Genomic DNA, 13,831 nt, shown 5'->3' on the forward strand with positions numbered 1-13,831 from the left:
TAACGTTAGCTTTCTGATCTTTTCTGTTCCTTGTATAGACACACCAGGAACAGGGTCGTTCTTATAAAGAGGTGTGCGCTCCAGTTATCGAGAGGCTGCGTTTCCTGTTTAATGAACTCCGGCCTGCCGTCAGTAATGACCTGTCCATTGTTTCCAAACTGAAGCTGCTGAGCTCTCAGCCTCGCTGGAAGAGAATCACGCAGAAACTGATCAGAGATCGCCGCAAAAAGAGAGGTGATGAGTCTAACCAATGATTTAAACGTGTGTAAGGATGTAGAGTCTGTAATTATAGCATGTTTTGCTTGATCTTTCAGTGCCTAAAAAGTCTGAGTCAGCTGATCTCGAGGAGTGCAAGATGGAGAGGGAAGGGACCAATGAGGAACCACCTGCTCCTCTAAGCCCCACCCCTGTTGACAAAAAACAAACAACTGTCAAATCTGCAAAGGTTTGCCACTTTCTATTTACTATTTTCTACATACTATTAGTGTCCTTTCAGAATTACTTCAAAGGTGCAGCATGTAGGATTTACACCCACCTAGTGGTTGACATAGGTATTGCAATCCAAATTCAAAATATTGGAGAATGTTTTTTTCACCCGATCTCCTGCCAACCACTTAATTCACATGCAGGCTACCAGATTGATGACACAAACATTAGTAAGTGTGTCTGATAATTGGGTCACACATCAGACACGCTGTCCTGTGCCACATTGTGACGCACTATGCCTTTTAGAATTGTAAACCATTTTCTATGAGGGTAGGCACATCGGCGATGTCATTCATGACTTGTTCGCATTGCTTAGCAACCCATACACAACCATGTAAAGACAGGACATGTGGCGCATCTGGTGTGCGACCCACTTTACAATACAAGCTACTCAGCTAATGTTTACATCTGTAATATTTGCATTATTTGTTAATTAAACACCATCTAATAAATTCGCATCTCATTTAGGAGGCTGCTACTGCCCTCTGGAGTTTTTGGCTGCATCTGCATTCATTGAGCCAACCTTTATTAATGAAATGTACTGTTTTCAGTCAAGACAACCTGGGGTGCTGAAATATAATTGAGTAAAATGGCAGTAGGCAAAGTTAAACAAACCAAAACAAAGACTAACATTCTGATACAAAACACACATTTTGAAAGGAGAATATCTGATCTCAGCATTGTTTTTCAGATAAACAAGTATGTTCACTTAGCATATTTCTTGAATATCTTCAAATATCTGGTATTTTTATAATTAAGATGAGTTAAAAAAACATATAACTTCCTTTGCAACAGCATTGTTTTTCGAACATAATATATATATATATATTAATTATAACATTTTTTGGCTCCTGTAGCAGGATAAGTGGCAGCCTCTGCTAAACACCATTGGCAGCGTTCAGAAGTACCGCTGGTTAAGGCACAGCGTTCAGGGCTCTTTCTCTCAATCCAGCCTCATGAGCACCATCGTTGAGTTTTCTTTAAAGGAGGAGCCGCTGGATGTGGAGAAGATTAGAAAGTGCCTCCTTAAACAGGTATTTAATGCAGACTTCAACCTCTCCCACATGTCTCAGGTATGCTCAAATAACAGCTCTGAATGTAAAAGGATTATTTAACTTGCATTATTGTGTGCAGCTGGAGAGAGCTGAGGTCCGCCTGGAGGGTATTGACACCATGTTGAAGCTGGCATCTAAAAACTTCCTCCTGCCCTCTGTACAGTACGCCATGCTTTGTGGCTGGCAGAGAGTCATACCTGAAGGGACCAACATTGGGCAAGTAAAATAATATAACCCATGTGTCTTCAAACAGCAAACACTTCAATTTAAGCAGGATGTTTGTTGTTGTTGTTATATTTAAATGTTTTTGTAGATTCTATTGTGTTTTGCAACACATTAGAGTATTCTTTTACACAATCATGTACATTGTGTATGCTTGTTTTTATGTTTTTTTATCTTTTTTGCCTTAATAGAGAGCCTTTGGCTGACTGTCTAAAGGATGTAGATCTCATTCCTCCATTCAACCGCATGCTACTGGAGGTGACGTTTGGGAAACTCTATGCCTGGTCCATCCAGAATGTCCGCAACATCTTGTTGGAGGCTAGCGTCAAGTTCAAGGAACTGGGTATGTAAGATCAAGAACTTTAATTTCATTCTAGCATGAATTTGATAATGATAACTTAAGATGAATTTTCAGTAGCGATTACTCCAGTCTGCAGAGCAGGCATGGGCCAGTTTATGATTCTGACTGTACGATAACCTTGGATAAAAATTTCACAGTATCTCGGTATTGTAATGACTACTCTAAAGTATCTTCTTTTTAAATATATTGGTAAAAACTACAACTTTTTTTCCCCTTTTGAACACAATATGTATTTTATGTTGAGAAACATTTACAATATTTTGGAGCAATAAACATGTCAAGCTAAATAATTCAAACGAATCTTTGACATTTTTCTCTCTTTATTTGTTTTAAAAACACAGATTTCTTTACAATTTAAAATGGAATCTTTGGATATCTTTTCTGCTGGGGATACTGTTGTCCTAAAAAAAAAAAGTATATAAAAAATGTAACACATACCTTAGAAACGGTATAACAGAAAATCGTTTTTGGTTTTAAAACCTTGAGTTTTCCAAACTGTGGTATACCTTGAAAACGACTTATTCCTTTAAGTATAATGTAATATATTTTACCAGACTTGACTGCTGTTTCCTCCCCTTTAGGTGTGCAACCAGTTCCACTCCAGACAATCACTAATGAGAACCCAGCAGGCCCCAGTCTGGGTACCATCCCTCAGGCACGCTTCCTGCTGGCTATGCTCCATATGCTCACTCTCAAACATGGAGCCAACAGCCTTAGCCTCCTGCTGAACTCTGGCATCCTCGCCCTCACCCAGAGTGTCCTCCGACTCATTGGTCAGCATCCTTTCTGTTTACTTCATAGAGCAGTTGTGCTCTGTATTGTATAGTGTAACGGCTGTTTCACACTCATTGTGATGCGATAAAGCAAGGTAAATTGCTGACAAACTGTGCTTTCACCCAAACACACAATAATTGATTGCCTTTGCAGATTTATGCCTACACATAAGCTGGCGCTGACCGCCAGCAATGCAATTTTTAGTTCTTGTTGGTTCTACAGTAGAAAAAGAAATCTATTATGTTTACAACTTTAATGAATTAGGCTTGCATGTACCATCAAGTCCTATTTGCTCTGGAATTACTTGTTCTCTATGTATTAACTGTGACTTTCATGATAAGAACGTTGTCTTTTTTTCAGACACACATGTTGATATGGAAATATGGGGTGCGTTTGAATGTGTCTACTGTGAATATTGCAATCTATTGTTTTGATTTAACAGAGAAATCCTGTCATACATATGTGCCATTACATTTTTTCTGTTCTGTGGTGTCATGCAGATTTTGTTTTGTAGTGCCAGGAGTTATGTTTATATATTGCTCTTGGTTTTCTTGAAATAAATGTGGTGCCAATGTATTGTACAGGTCCTAGCTGTGATAGCAGTGAGGAGGAGCTGACCTCTGTAGCTCATGGAGGCTCTGCCACTGTTCTGGAAGAGTCCAGAAAGGAGACTGCTCCGACCCCTCTGCCCGCCTCTGGCCCTGAGCTGGCAGCTATGATGAAGATCAGCACAAGGGTGATGAGAGGTCCTGACTGGAAATGGGGGGACCAGGTGAGTGAGAGCTGTTTCCATTTGAGTGTAAACTTTTATATTTAGGGGCCAAACACATCGAGTAGCTTTTCCGTTTTGAGAACGCAAGGTGCAAAAACCCAGTTTTTTTGTTGACAAGAAAATAAGAAGTGTTCTGCACTTTTTATATTGCTAGGCAACCACTGAATCCGCTGTGTATTGTGCGCGAGCGCTGGTGTTGATATTGTTAGAATTGTGATATTAAAGAATTGTAAAGTCCCACAGCTCCGGATAACTGGAAATAGCAAGCTCTAGTCTCTCCTCCATCTTTAAAAGTCTCCGTGGTCGACAACACTAACAATGCTGTCACCTTAACGGAAACCCTGCCTCTGCTTTCATTTAATTGAATAATGAAAAAGCAAAAATGACTAATATAGTGCTATAATATAATATTTTTCCTCTCTGAGTTGACTTTTTTCAACTGCTGGTGCACAAATTACTATAGCAAAAGTGAAGAGTATCAGATGGTTAAAACGCTAGGCCCACAGGGTGCACAAGCAGTGCGTAAAACACTCACGGTCATTAGTAAACCATTCAAAAAAAGGTGTCTTTCAACGGTATGAGGGTGTTTGATGTGATCAAATCAAATCACTTTTATTCTCACATCATCAGCGGCACGTGTACTATGATGGGTGAAAAGCTTAGGTGCTGGCTCCAGACAGTGCAAAATACAACAACATACTCCAAAAACAAAACAAGATACTATTAGCAATGTTGAAAGTCATGTAAAAGATGATAAATGCGTGAAAGACAATAAATGTGTTAAGGAAAAAAAAACACGCATTACACACATGTAGGCACAGATAGACAAGTACACAGTCAAAAAGGTGTACACGTAGTTTCACTGTTGGTGGAAAATTATTGTAGGCAGGCGATATTGTTTAAGTAAAGATTTGGTTAAAGTGCAGTGCATGCTACATCTCCCTTATCGATGGGTTTGCTCTTTAGTGTTTGGACTTTCAGCAGTGAAGTTTAAACATTTTTGTGGTGTGTGTTAGGATGGCCCATCACCAGGCCTGGGTCGTGTGATTGGGGAGTTGGGAGAAGATGGCTGGATAAGAGTCCAATGGGACACCGGCAGCACCAATTCCTACAGGATGGGCAAAGAGGGCAAGTATGACCTTAAACTGGCTGAGCCGCCACCTGCCACCCAACCAGCCACCGAAGATTCTGACACTGAGGATGACACAGGTTTGTGCTGCATTCAAACACTGTGTTGTTCCAGAAAACATGTGCTGTATCTGAAAGTAACCCATATACCCTCATTGACTATTCCTTGTATTAGGGTTGTCAAAAGGATCTAGTCTGGTATCAATCAGTACTGAAATATGAATAAATGTAAATAATGTACATTTCCTGCTAACATTTGGGCACATTCTTGATGCAGATTGGCCATTGTTTTTACATGCTCAACTAAAATCATTGCTATTGGCGGTGAAGGTCATCAGTTTACCACTCTTTACCACTGTTCACCAAGTGCAAACACTGCATACACTAGAGCATTTCAAAGTCACGTCAATCAGCTGGACTGTCTATGAGCTGACATACGAGCAATCCACCGATGGATAGACTGATATACATGGCACACTGAACTCAATACTTTTGACAACATACTCCAACTACTTTACATTAGTCAACTAATATAACCTTGAAGAAGTGTTTAGAATGAGTGAGTTATTTCGTGAACCAGAAGCTATGCTGTTTTGTTTGTGCTTTGCTTGTTGGTAAGTCCTTCAGATGGATTTGATTTTAAAATTCTTGGTTAGAACCTGTAATATTTATTTAACCAAAGGCGTAGAGTTGCTTTTTACATTGGTGGAATGAATGGATTCATTGGCTATGAATCTCCACTCCACGTGCCGACATCCTCACTTGCATGTGTCACCTGTCTTACATAGGAAAATTCCACTGCAGTTTTGGTGCTGCTTGCATCTGAATGTAGCTACAGCCTCTCACATGGCAACACGGAAAGGCACCGCCAATCACTATGTTCAAATGTGTTTGGGGGCTGTAGGTCTCGAGGAGAGAACGTAGGGCTGGGAAATTTGGCCTAAAATCAAAATCTCGATTAATTGAACATTTTAACTCAATCACAGTAAATTAACTGTTATTATATTTACTTATTTTATGTTTTTGCCCTCATAGTTCATTGACGAGTTTGTACAGTAAATACGCTTTTTTTAACAGTTTTTTATTTTTAAATACGCTATTTTTGAATGTAGACTGCAGTAAACACACACTGAAGTAAACACACATTGTCTTTTATCTATGATTGTTTATTAAATATCAACGCTGAACAACTGAAATGAAAACACACATTGCCTTAAATGCGGCACTCCACGCCATGCACCATTGTCACTGGTACCAAACCGACCAATCAAAATGCTTGCGCTACGCATTGCTGTGATGTGTAGTTCCATTTTTTTTGAGAGGTACGCAGATATGCGAAGGCTGTGCCAAACCGTGTGCTTGGCTGAAATATAATATCAGAATAATATAGTAAGAATAAATTAACCTTAATAGAGTGGGGTCACGTGACTCCACATACGGTAGGGAAAGTAATTGAAAAAATTGACCTGAAAAAATTTGATTGAATATAAGTTTTAAATGTCGATTTCGATTACTTTTCGATTCATCGCCCAGCCCTAAGAGAACGTGATTTAACCCTTTCTGCATGTCTAGGTTAGTTTTTTAAAAGTTTGGATAATGGTGAGGACACTCCGTCTTTGCTAACACCCCTGTCGGATTTGTTTCATTACCTATTAGTAATGAAACAAAACACTCAAAAAATAAATATTTTTGCTGCTTGTTCAAACTACTTGTTTAAAATGAACTGAACCAACACAATTCTTGAGATTTTGTTGGGACAACATAATTATTTTATGTTCAATCCACTTATATTTGTCAAAAAAATCAAACTTAATAGAATTTTTAGCGTTTTTTTTCAGTAAAGTATTTTGTTTTCTATCATGTATACAAACATTACTGTTTTTAAATCGGCTAATATTTTTAATTCTTTCTTAAACTTTCTTTCAAAACTTTAAACATTATTGTGAAGTTTTTGATTGTACACAGGTTGTACATTTGCTATTGTGGTGCATTGTGGGATATATAGGGGCGGTTTCAGATGCAGCCATAGTATTTACTACCTAAATAAAGTGTTTTACTGTGTTTAACCTTGCCCAAACTTCTCTTTCTCTCAGAAGGGGAGGTGATGGAGAAGTGTGCCCACCCCACTGCAATCATGCTGACCAGTACAGTTAATCTGTTGAAGACACTGTCACTGTCTTCTGGGATTCATGCAGAGGTGATGCAGGTCGACGCTGTCAGTACTCTGTGCGGGCTACTCAGGATACTAGTGGAGAGTGGAGCCAACGACAAGACTGGTAACTTTTTGTTGTTGTTTAATTAAGCTATATTCTATTATTCTCCACATTTTTAAAATTCCATTCCTTTCTTAGGTTGCTCCTCTCACAAGCTGGTGTCCCGAGAGCAGCACAGGAGCTGGTGCACGCTGGGATTTATTCGCAGTATAGCTCTTATGCCTCAGATGTGCAGTACCCTGAGCTCCTCTGCCTGGATCAATCTGCTTATACGCATTGTGGAGGGTCATCAGTCCTTCACTGCGATCACACTTCAGAGACAGGTAACACTTGGTGGATTATGAGATATTTTCTTTTTTCGTTACTGTATAAACGCTATTCCAAGACTAGTTAAAATGTGTGCAGCTGCGTGGTACACATTAGTCAGGGCTTCCATTGGTCTAAAAAAGCCTTAAAACATCTTAAATTGCTTTTCTGTGAATTATGCCTTTTAAAAGGTCCTCACTCAGAGAATTATTATTAAACCGGACATTAATTCTCATGAGGAATTGTATCCTTTTGTGTTTCATTTTAAAGTGAAGTGGAAGTAATATAATAATAATAATAATAATATCTGCAGTAATATCTGCAGTAAGTATATTTGACTTATTTAGCATCACTAAAAGGCTGTTTTGCAAGTATAAATTGATTTTAAAATATTTCAGGTTAATTTTAATAGTGTATTAAACTGTTAAACATTTGAACTGATAAAATGAAAATTGAATATAAAATATTTATATCATATGTGGGAGTACTCTTTTTCACATTTACATATACAGTGAGGGAAATGATTGTTGAACATGTCACCATTTTTCTCAGTAAACATATTTCTATAGGAGCTGTTGACTTGAAATTTTGATCGGATATTGGTTAAAAACCAAAGAAATATATATATGCAAAGAAAACAAAACTAATTAGTTGTTATGAAGTTATGTGTAATAAAATGAAATGACACAGGGAAAAAGTATTGAACACATGAAGAAAGGGAGGTGAAGAAAGGCAGTGAAAGCCCAGACAGCAGCTGAAATCTCTCAGTAGTTATTCAGCAACTCTCTGCCCTTCGTCATTGTAAATCAATATCAGCTGCTTCAATCCAACATCTACATTATCATGATGATGAAGGTGATGCCAGGGTGTGCATTTCAGCAAGACAATGATTCAAAATGCAGCCAAGGAAACTCTTAAATGCTTTCAGAGAAAGAAAATCTGTAGAATGGCCCAGCCTATCACCTGACTTATATCCAATATAGAATACAAAATAAAGACCAAATTTGATAAACGAGACTCACAGAACCATCAAGATTTTTACACTGTTAGAGTCTGTGAAATAATTACAACTGAGCAATGCATGTGACTTCTCCTCGTGAGAGGCGTTTTAAGCTGCCATCACTAAAAAAGCCTTTTATATAAAGTATTAAATACATTTTAGTAGTTCAGTGCTTTCTCCTTGTGCCATTTCATTATTAAACAACAAATTTTTCACATTTTATGTTGTTTTGTTTAATTTTATATTGGTTATGTTTGGGTTTTCCCCAAAACCTGGTTCAATTCCATGTCAACAGCTCCTTTAGACATAATATTCCCAGGAATAAAAACATGACATGTTCAATACTTATTTCCCCCCTCTAGTTCTTAACATATTGCTTTATTGTTTCTCCTTAATTTTTTTCCTTCAATTTTCTTTAATTGGTCTTAAAAGTGTCTTAAATTTACGTTCCTAAAACTTGGAGAAACCCTATTAGTACTGCTAATCCATTTAGTTTTAATCTCTTTCCTCCCTCTATGGCAGATTCTTGCCCTACGGCTTCTACAGGCAGTTTTGCCATCCTGGGATAAGACTGAACGCTCTCAGGATATGAAGTTCTTGGTGGAGAAACTGTTTGGGTTCCTCGGCAGCTTGCTCAGCACTTGTTCTTCAGATCTGCCTCTTCTTAGGGGTACCTTACTTTAATTATTTCCTTCCTCAATGTGTTACTCCATTCTATTATTGTAGGTCGAGCAAACTCTGATATCAGGATTTCACCTTATCATCTTTGTAAATTACAGAAGGTTCAATGCGTAGGAGGAAGTCCCGCCCTCAGGCCTCTCTGACAGCCACTCACAGCAGTACTTTAGCAGAGGAAATAGTGACAGTATTGCGCACACTTCACTCCCTTGGCCAATGGAATGCCCTTATTAATGAATACATCAACTCTCAGCTCAGCGGAATCGGTGATGTCATGGCGGGCCGACACACTGAAGTGGTAAGAGTCACATTTTATTAAAATAATGTTTACCTTAATGTGCCATGCATTGATAATGTGCTATGACTAGAGGATGTTGAATTCTCCCATGCTGTTTTTTCTGTCAGGCTTTACTTGAAGACTATCTCCCCAATGCGGAAGCCGCAGCGGTGGGCAGTCTGATGGCTGTTTTGGCAGTCATTGGGGGGATTGATGGACGTCTGCGTCTAGGTGGACGTGTGGTCCATGAGGAGTATGGCGAAGGCACTGTGACTCGCATCACACCTAAAGGACGAATCACTGTTCAGTTTCATGACATGAGGAACTGCAAAGTGTGCCTGCTCAGTCAGCTCAAACTGGTACATATGCAAATACATGCAGCAATGCTTTCTGCTCATTCCTTATCCTGGAGAGTCATGTTAAGCATAATGTATGGATGAGGCAAAAAAGTCTTTCTTGAATAAATAAACATGACCCTAAACCTGCAAGTAGGTGTTGACGCGTGCCTGTTTTAATTAGAAGTACCAGTTATTCAAGCGATTTATTCAAAACAGCTGATTTATGTCGAAAAAAAAGACTTACCCAAACATTTTAATGGCAATATGTATTATGCATGGTATCCATAGAGCACTTCTGTAGATATATATATACACACACAAATAGTTACAAATAGAAATTTGTGTGATGTGATTTTTTTTTTTCTTTATGTATGTCTTTGCAGCTTCACATGATTCCATTCAGTGTTCAGAATCTGCCCTTCACTGAGCCCATGCTAATAGTGTGGGCCCAGCTAGTCAACTTGGCTGGAAGCAAGCTGGAGAAACAACGCATGAAGAAATCTCTTAGTAGAGGACTTACGGGTACAGCATATGCACAGATCAATATACAAACACATATTTGTTCACTTGATCAGTCCATATTTAGCGTACTTGACTGCTACATGGTACAGGGTTCCCACACTTCTTGAAATTACAGTATTTGAATGTCAGACATATGGATTCAAGGACTGAAAAGTACTTGAGTAAAACAAACACAGGTCTTTCAAAGTGCTTGAATTAAGTTTTAAATAATATTTTTTTAAGTTGTTTCAGCAATTGTACTGTGCTGCCATTAAAAAAAAAAAAAAAAAAAAAAAAAAAAAAGTAATTTTTCATTTTAAAAATCTTAGATTTTAATTTTGTACAAGAACTTTGAGAAATAATGCACATTTGAGCATTACCATTATTAAATTCAACACATTTTATTAAGTTCTTTAAACACAAAACTAAGAAAGGTCACATTTTTTTGAAAATGACGCAGTCAATACATCATCATTACTCTGATATTTTAATGTAAATATTAAGTGTAAGTGAAATGTTAAGTACAGTAAGGTAAACATCTACATTAGCAGGAGGATGAAGGTGAAAGCATGGTGGACATTTCAACAAGACATTAGCCGCATTTCCACTATCCTGCTTAAAGCGAGCGAGCCAAGGCCAGTCGCGTTTCCACTGTCACTTCCGTGGCCTAATTGGACTAAAGAGGGCCAGCTGGGGCTTCAGGGCGGAGTGAAAGGAGAGGTGGACTTTGCCCGAATCTGTTAAAGATGGCATGCCGTCATTACACTAGTTTGCCAATCGCACACGAGTACATGCGCCAAACAAATAAATAAATAAATAAGGGAAAGAAAACCTTTAGCTGGTCAATTTTTAGAAAGGCTATTTTAAGATGGGCTATTCCATAAAACACCTTATAGGCTTGGGGTCTTTTTGCTTATGATCGCCCTTATGTTTCCCTTTTAAATGAAAGGCTGTTGCATAAAGTTTTAATTTACAAGTGACATTTCCTTAGTTGCTGCGTCCTCCTCGATGTTTCAATAACGCATAATAATCTTTACTCCAAATTAAAGGCACAGCAGCCAGTAAAGGTTGTCGAGAGTTTGTCAAGTTTAAAAGGTGTTTGTGCATGATATGCGCGTTTAGATGCCTGTGTGATGGTGTGAGACCGGGCAGAAAAGCGCTCGCTTGACAGCTTTGTTGTTGTGGCTTTTTTCTTTCTTTCTTTCTTTCTTTCTTTCTTTCTTTCTTTCTTTCTTTCTTTCTTTCTTTCTTTCTTTCTTTCTTTCTTTCTTTCTTTCTTTCTTTCTTTCTTTCGTTTGGAGATGATACAAAATATGATTACAACAGAAAGACATAACTTTACAAATTACTTGTCCACTTTTAGGCTCAAAACAATAGTGTCATCTTGATAAATAGCCTTAGCTATATTGAAATCATTTAAAGACTCACAAACATTGGATATAATAAAAAATAACAGTGTAGGTAAACAATACATAAATTAAACCGTTTTTATATTAAACTTTCATTTTACAAAGGCCTATCTGAAAAAAAGATTTTAGATATTTTCTAAAAACAATAAACACTGGAGGAGGTTTGAAATATTATTTATAAAGTATTTGGATACAATGATATTAATCAAATCGTGCAAACAGAGCTTTTTTTTTGTGAAAAGCAGAAAGCAGAAACTACCTTCTTTTCTGTCTCCCAGTCCTGCCCAGCACCGCTTTACAAACACATTGGAGAAAACAGCAAATACAAAATGTGTTCTATATCCTCAAACAAGTGTTTAAGTTTTTATATGATGTTGTAAAATTTAAAAATGAAATTTAAAATGTAGAGCTTTATGAGTGAATAGTTGCTGAGCGCAACGAAACATAGGCTATATTTTATTACTTGCTCTTATGTGCTGAGATGTTACATTTCATACCGAGTTATTACGGTAGAATTTCTGTGGTTTTATATTATGGATAAGTGCGCTCACTGCGTTGGGTCCTCCGTTAGTGGTGAGACCACTCGATGCACAATGCCAACAGTCGGTCGCGCAAGTAAACAAATATAATGAATGAAAATGCACATGCCTGTGTGTATAGACCTATAATGCTGTACAGTAACGTGTCAATTGTTTGTTTTGGTTATCTTCATTTTAATAGTTTCGTGATTATGTGATGGTGAGCTTATCTGTGTGATTCCCGCTGAACTGGGCAGGTTGTGGGATGTTCAGGGGATGTTCTGGGGCGGGGTTTGCGTGACGTGCTTCGAGCTACTAGCCCGACAGTGGAAACGCGACATGATTTCAGCCTCACTACTTAACCTCCCTGGCCTGGCCTGGTAAAAGCCCTTGATCCAAAACACAGCCAAGGAAACTCTCAAATGGTTTTAGAGAAAGAAAATCAAGCTGTAGAACGACCCAGCCAATCACCCAAATTGAATCCAATATAGAATACAAATTAAAGATCAGATTTGATAGACGAGTGGGAACCCTGATGGTAATACCATGATGTTCTTAAACGGACCTTTGAATAGCAGGCAAAATGAATTTTTATTAAACAATAATATGTACATAATAAAATTATTATACTACAGGTTTATATAATTAGTGTATGATCCACAGTACCTATTTGAAATTTAAGAACATGCAGAAGCATCTCTACCACATAAACTAAGCTGTGTATTATTATAAATATTCTGATGTATGTGTTTGTCATGGCAGCGGATCAGGTGGATGTGCATTTGTTGCGCTGTCAGCAGCTCAGACTGTACATCTTGAAAGCTGCGCGAGCTCTTCTCTCCCATCAGGACAAACTCAGACAGATCCTTTCTCAGGCGGCCGTGGTAGATGTCAGCCCCAATCCTACAGGTAAGATCACGGTCTCATCCTTGATCTAACTACAAGTTCCAGAACCTTTCGATGCACTGTTTCACTCACAGCTGCTTGTTTTCCTCTGTGTGCAATGTTATTTCCATGCTGTGTCATCATAAGTGATCCAGTTCTACCCACTCACAGCGCTCAACTATTTTGCTTGTTTTTTTTATATTCAGAGGATCAGTGTGCGTCGTCTCCTGATGTAGGAGATTTGTCTCCTGAGGGTCCTCAGCCTCCTCTCATCCTCCTCCAGCAGCTGCTGTCAGCATCCACTCAACCTTCACCTATCAAAGCCATATTCCACCGCCAGGAGTTAGAGGTCAGAGACCCCATTTAGGCTTTTAATTTAACATCAATGTCAAATTACATCCTTTTGTCTGCAAAGATTAACATTATAAAAGTTCTATTTGTTGCAAACTTGTTTTGCACCAATGATAGAAAATAGAGCTACACAATATATCGTTTCAGCATCGATATTGCAATGTGATCATTGGTGATAGTCACATCGCAGGATATGCAATGTTGAGTTTGTATTATGATTTATCATTTGCATGTGTTTTTGAGGCCAGCTACTGTATAATGATTTTAAAAGCTTTCAAGCATAAGAAGTTGAACCGTCTGTAACTTTAATAACGATTAATTTGATTGAATTATTTGTATATTTATTATTTAATTCAAAACAGGAATAAACTAGACATGATGCTGTATGTTTCAATATATATTTTTAAATATTTATATATTTTCAATATTTATTTTTATAATTTTTGGTTTGCGAAATATGCGGTGGCCAAAAAAACTTAGCATGTGTAGGGGACTTTACGTCTCTAACTTAAATTATGATTCATTTTATTGAATTATTTGTATTTTAATTATTTAAT

General features: G+C 37.9%; 1 protein-coding gene across 1 annotated transcript in view; it reads left to right on the plus strand.

The window, feature by feature from the left end:
- herc2 (HECT and RLD domain containing E3 ubiquitin protein ligase 2) overlaps positions 1-13,831 on the plus strand; it is a 104,571-nt gene that overhangs the window by 44,027 nt on the left and 46,713 nt on the right. The window contains exons 29-44 of the mRNA XM_056460167.1: positions 39-234; positions 315-445; positions 1,344-1,520; positions 1,621-1,761; positions 1,959-2,106; positions 2,706-2,897; positions 3,483-3,670; positions 4,687-4,879; positions 6,892-7,074; positions 7,150-7,334; positions 8,840-8,987; positions 9,097-9,293; positions 9,401-9,631; positions 9,994-10,132; positions 12,801-12,947; positions 13,130-13,272. Of these exons, the coding sequence (XP_056316142.1) occupies positions 39-234; positions 315-445; positions 1,344-1,520; positions 1,621-1,761; positions 1,959-2,106; positions 2,706-2,897; positions 3,483-3,670; positions 4,687-4,879; positions 6,892-7,074; positions 7,150-7,334; positions 8,840-8,987; positions 9,097-9,293; positions 9,401-9,631; positions 9,994-10,132; positions 12,801-12,947; positions 13,130-13,272 (2,739 nt within the window). The remainder of the gene's footprint in view (positions 1-38; positions 235-314; positions 446-1,343; positions 1,521-1,620; positions 1,762-1,958; positions 2,107-2,705; positions 2,898-3,482; positions 3,671-4,686; positions 4,880-6,891; positions 7,075-7,149; positions 7,335-8,839; positions 8,988-9,096; positions 9,294-9,400; positions 9,632-9,993; positions 10,133-12,800; positions 12,948-13,129; positions 13,273-13,831) is intronic.

This window comes from Danio aesculapii, chromosome 6, assembly GCF_903798145.1.
Source record: "Danio aesculapii chromosome 6, fDanAes4.1, whole genome shotgun sequence".
NCBI lineage: Eukaryota > Metazoa > Chordata > Actinopteri > Cypriniformes > Danionidae > Danio > Danio aesculapii.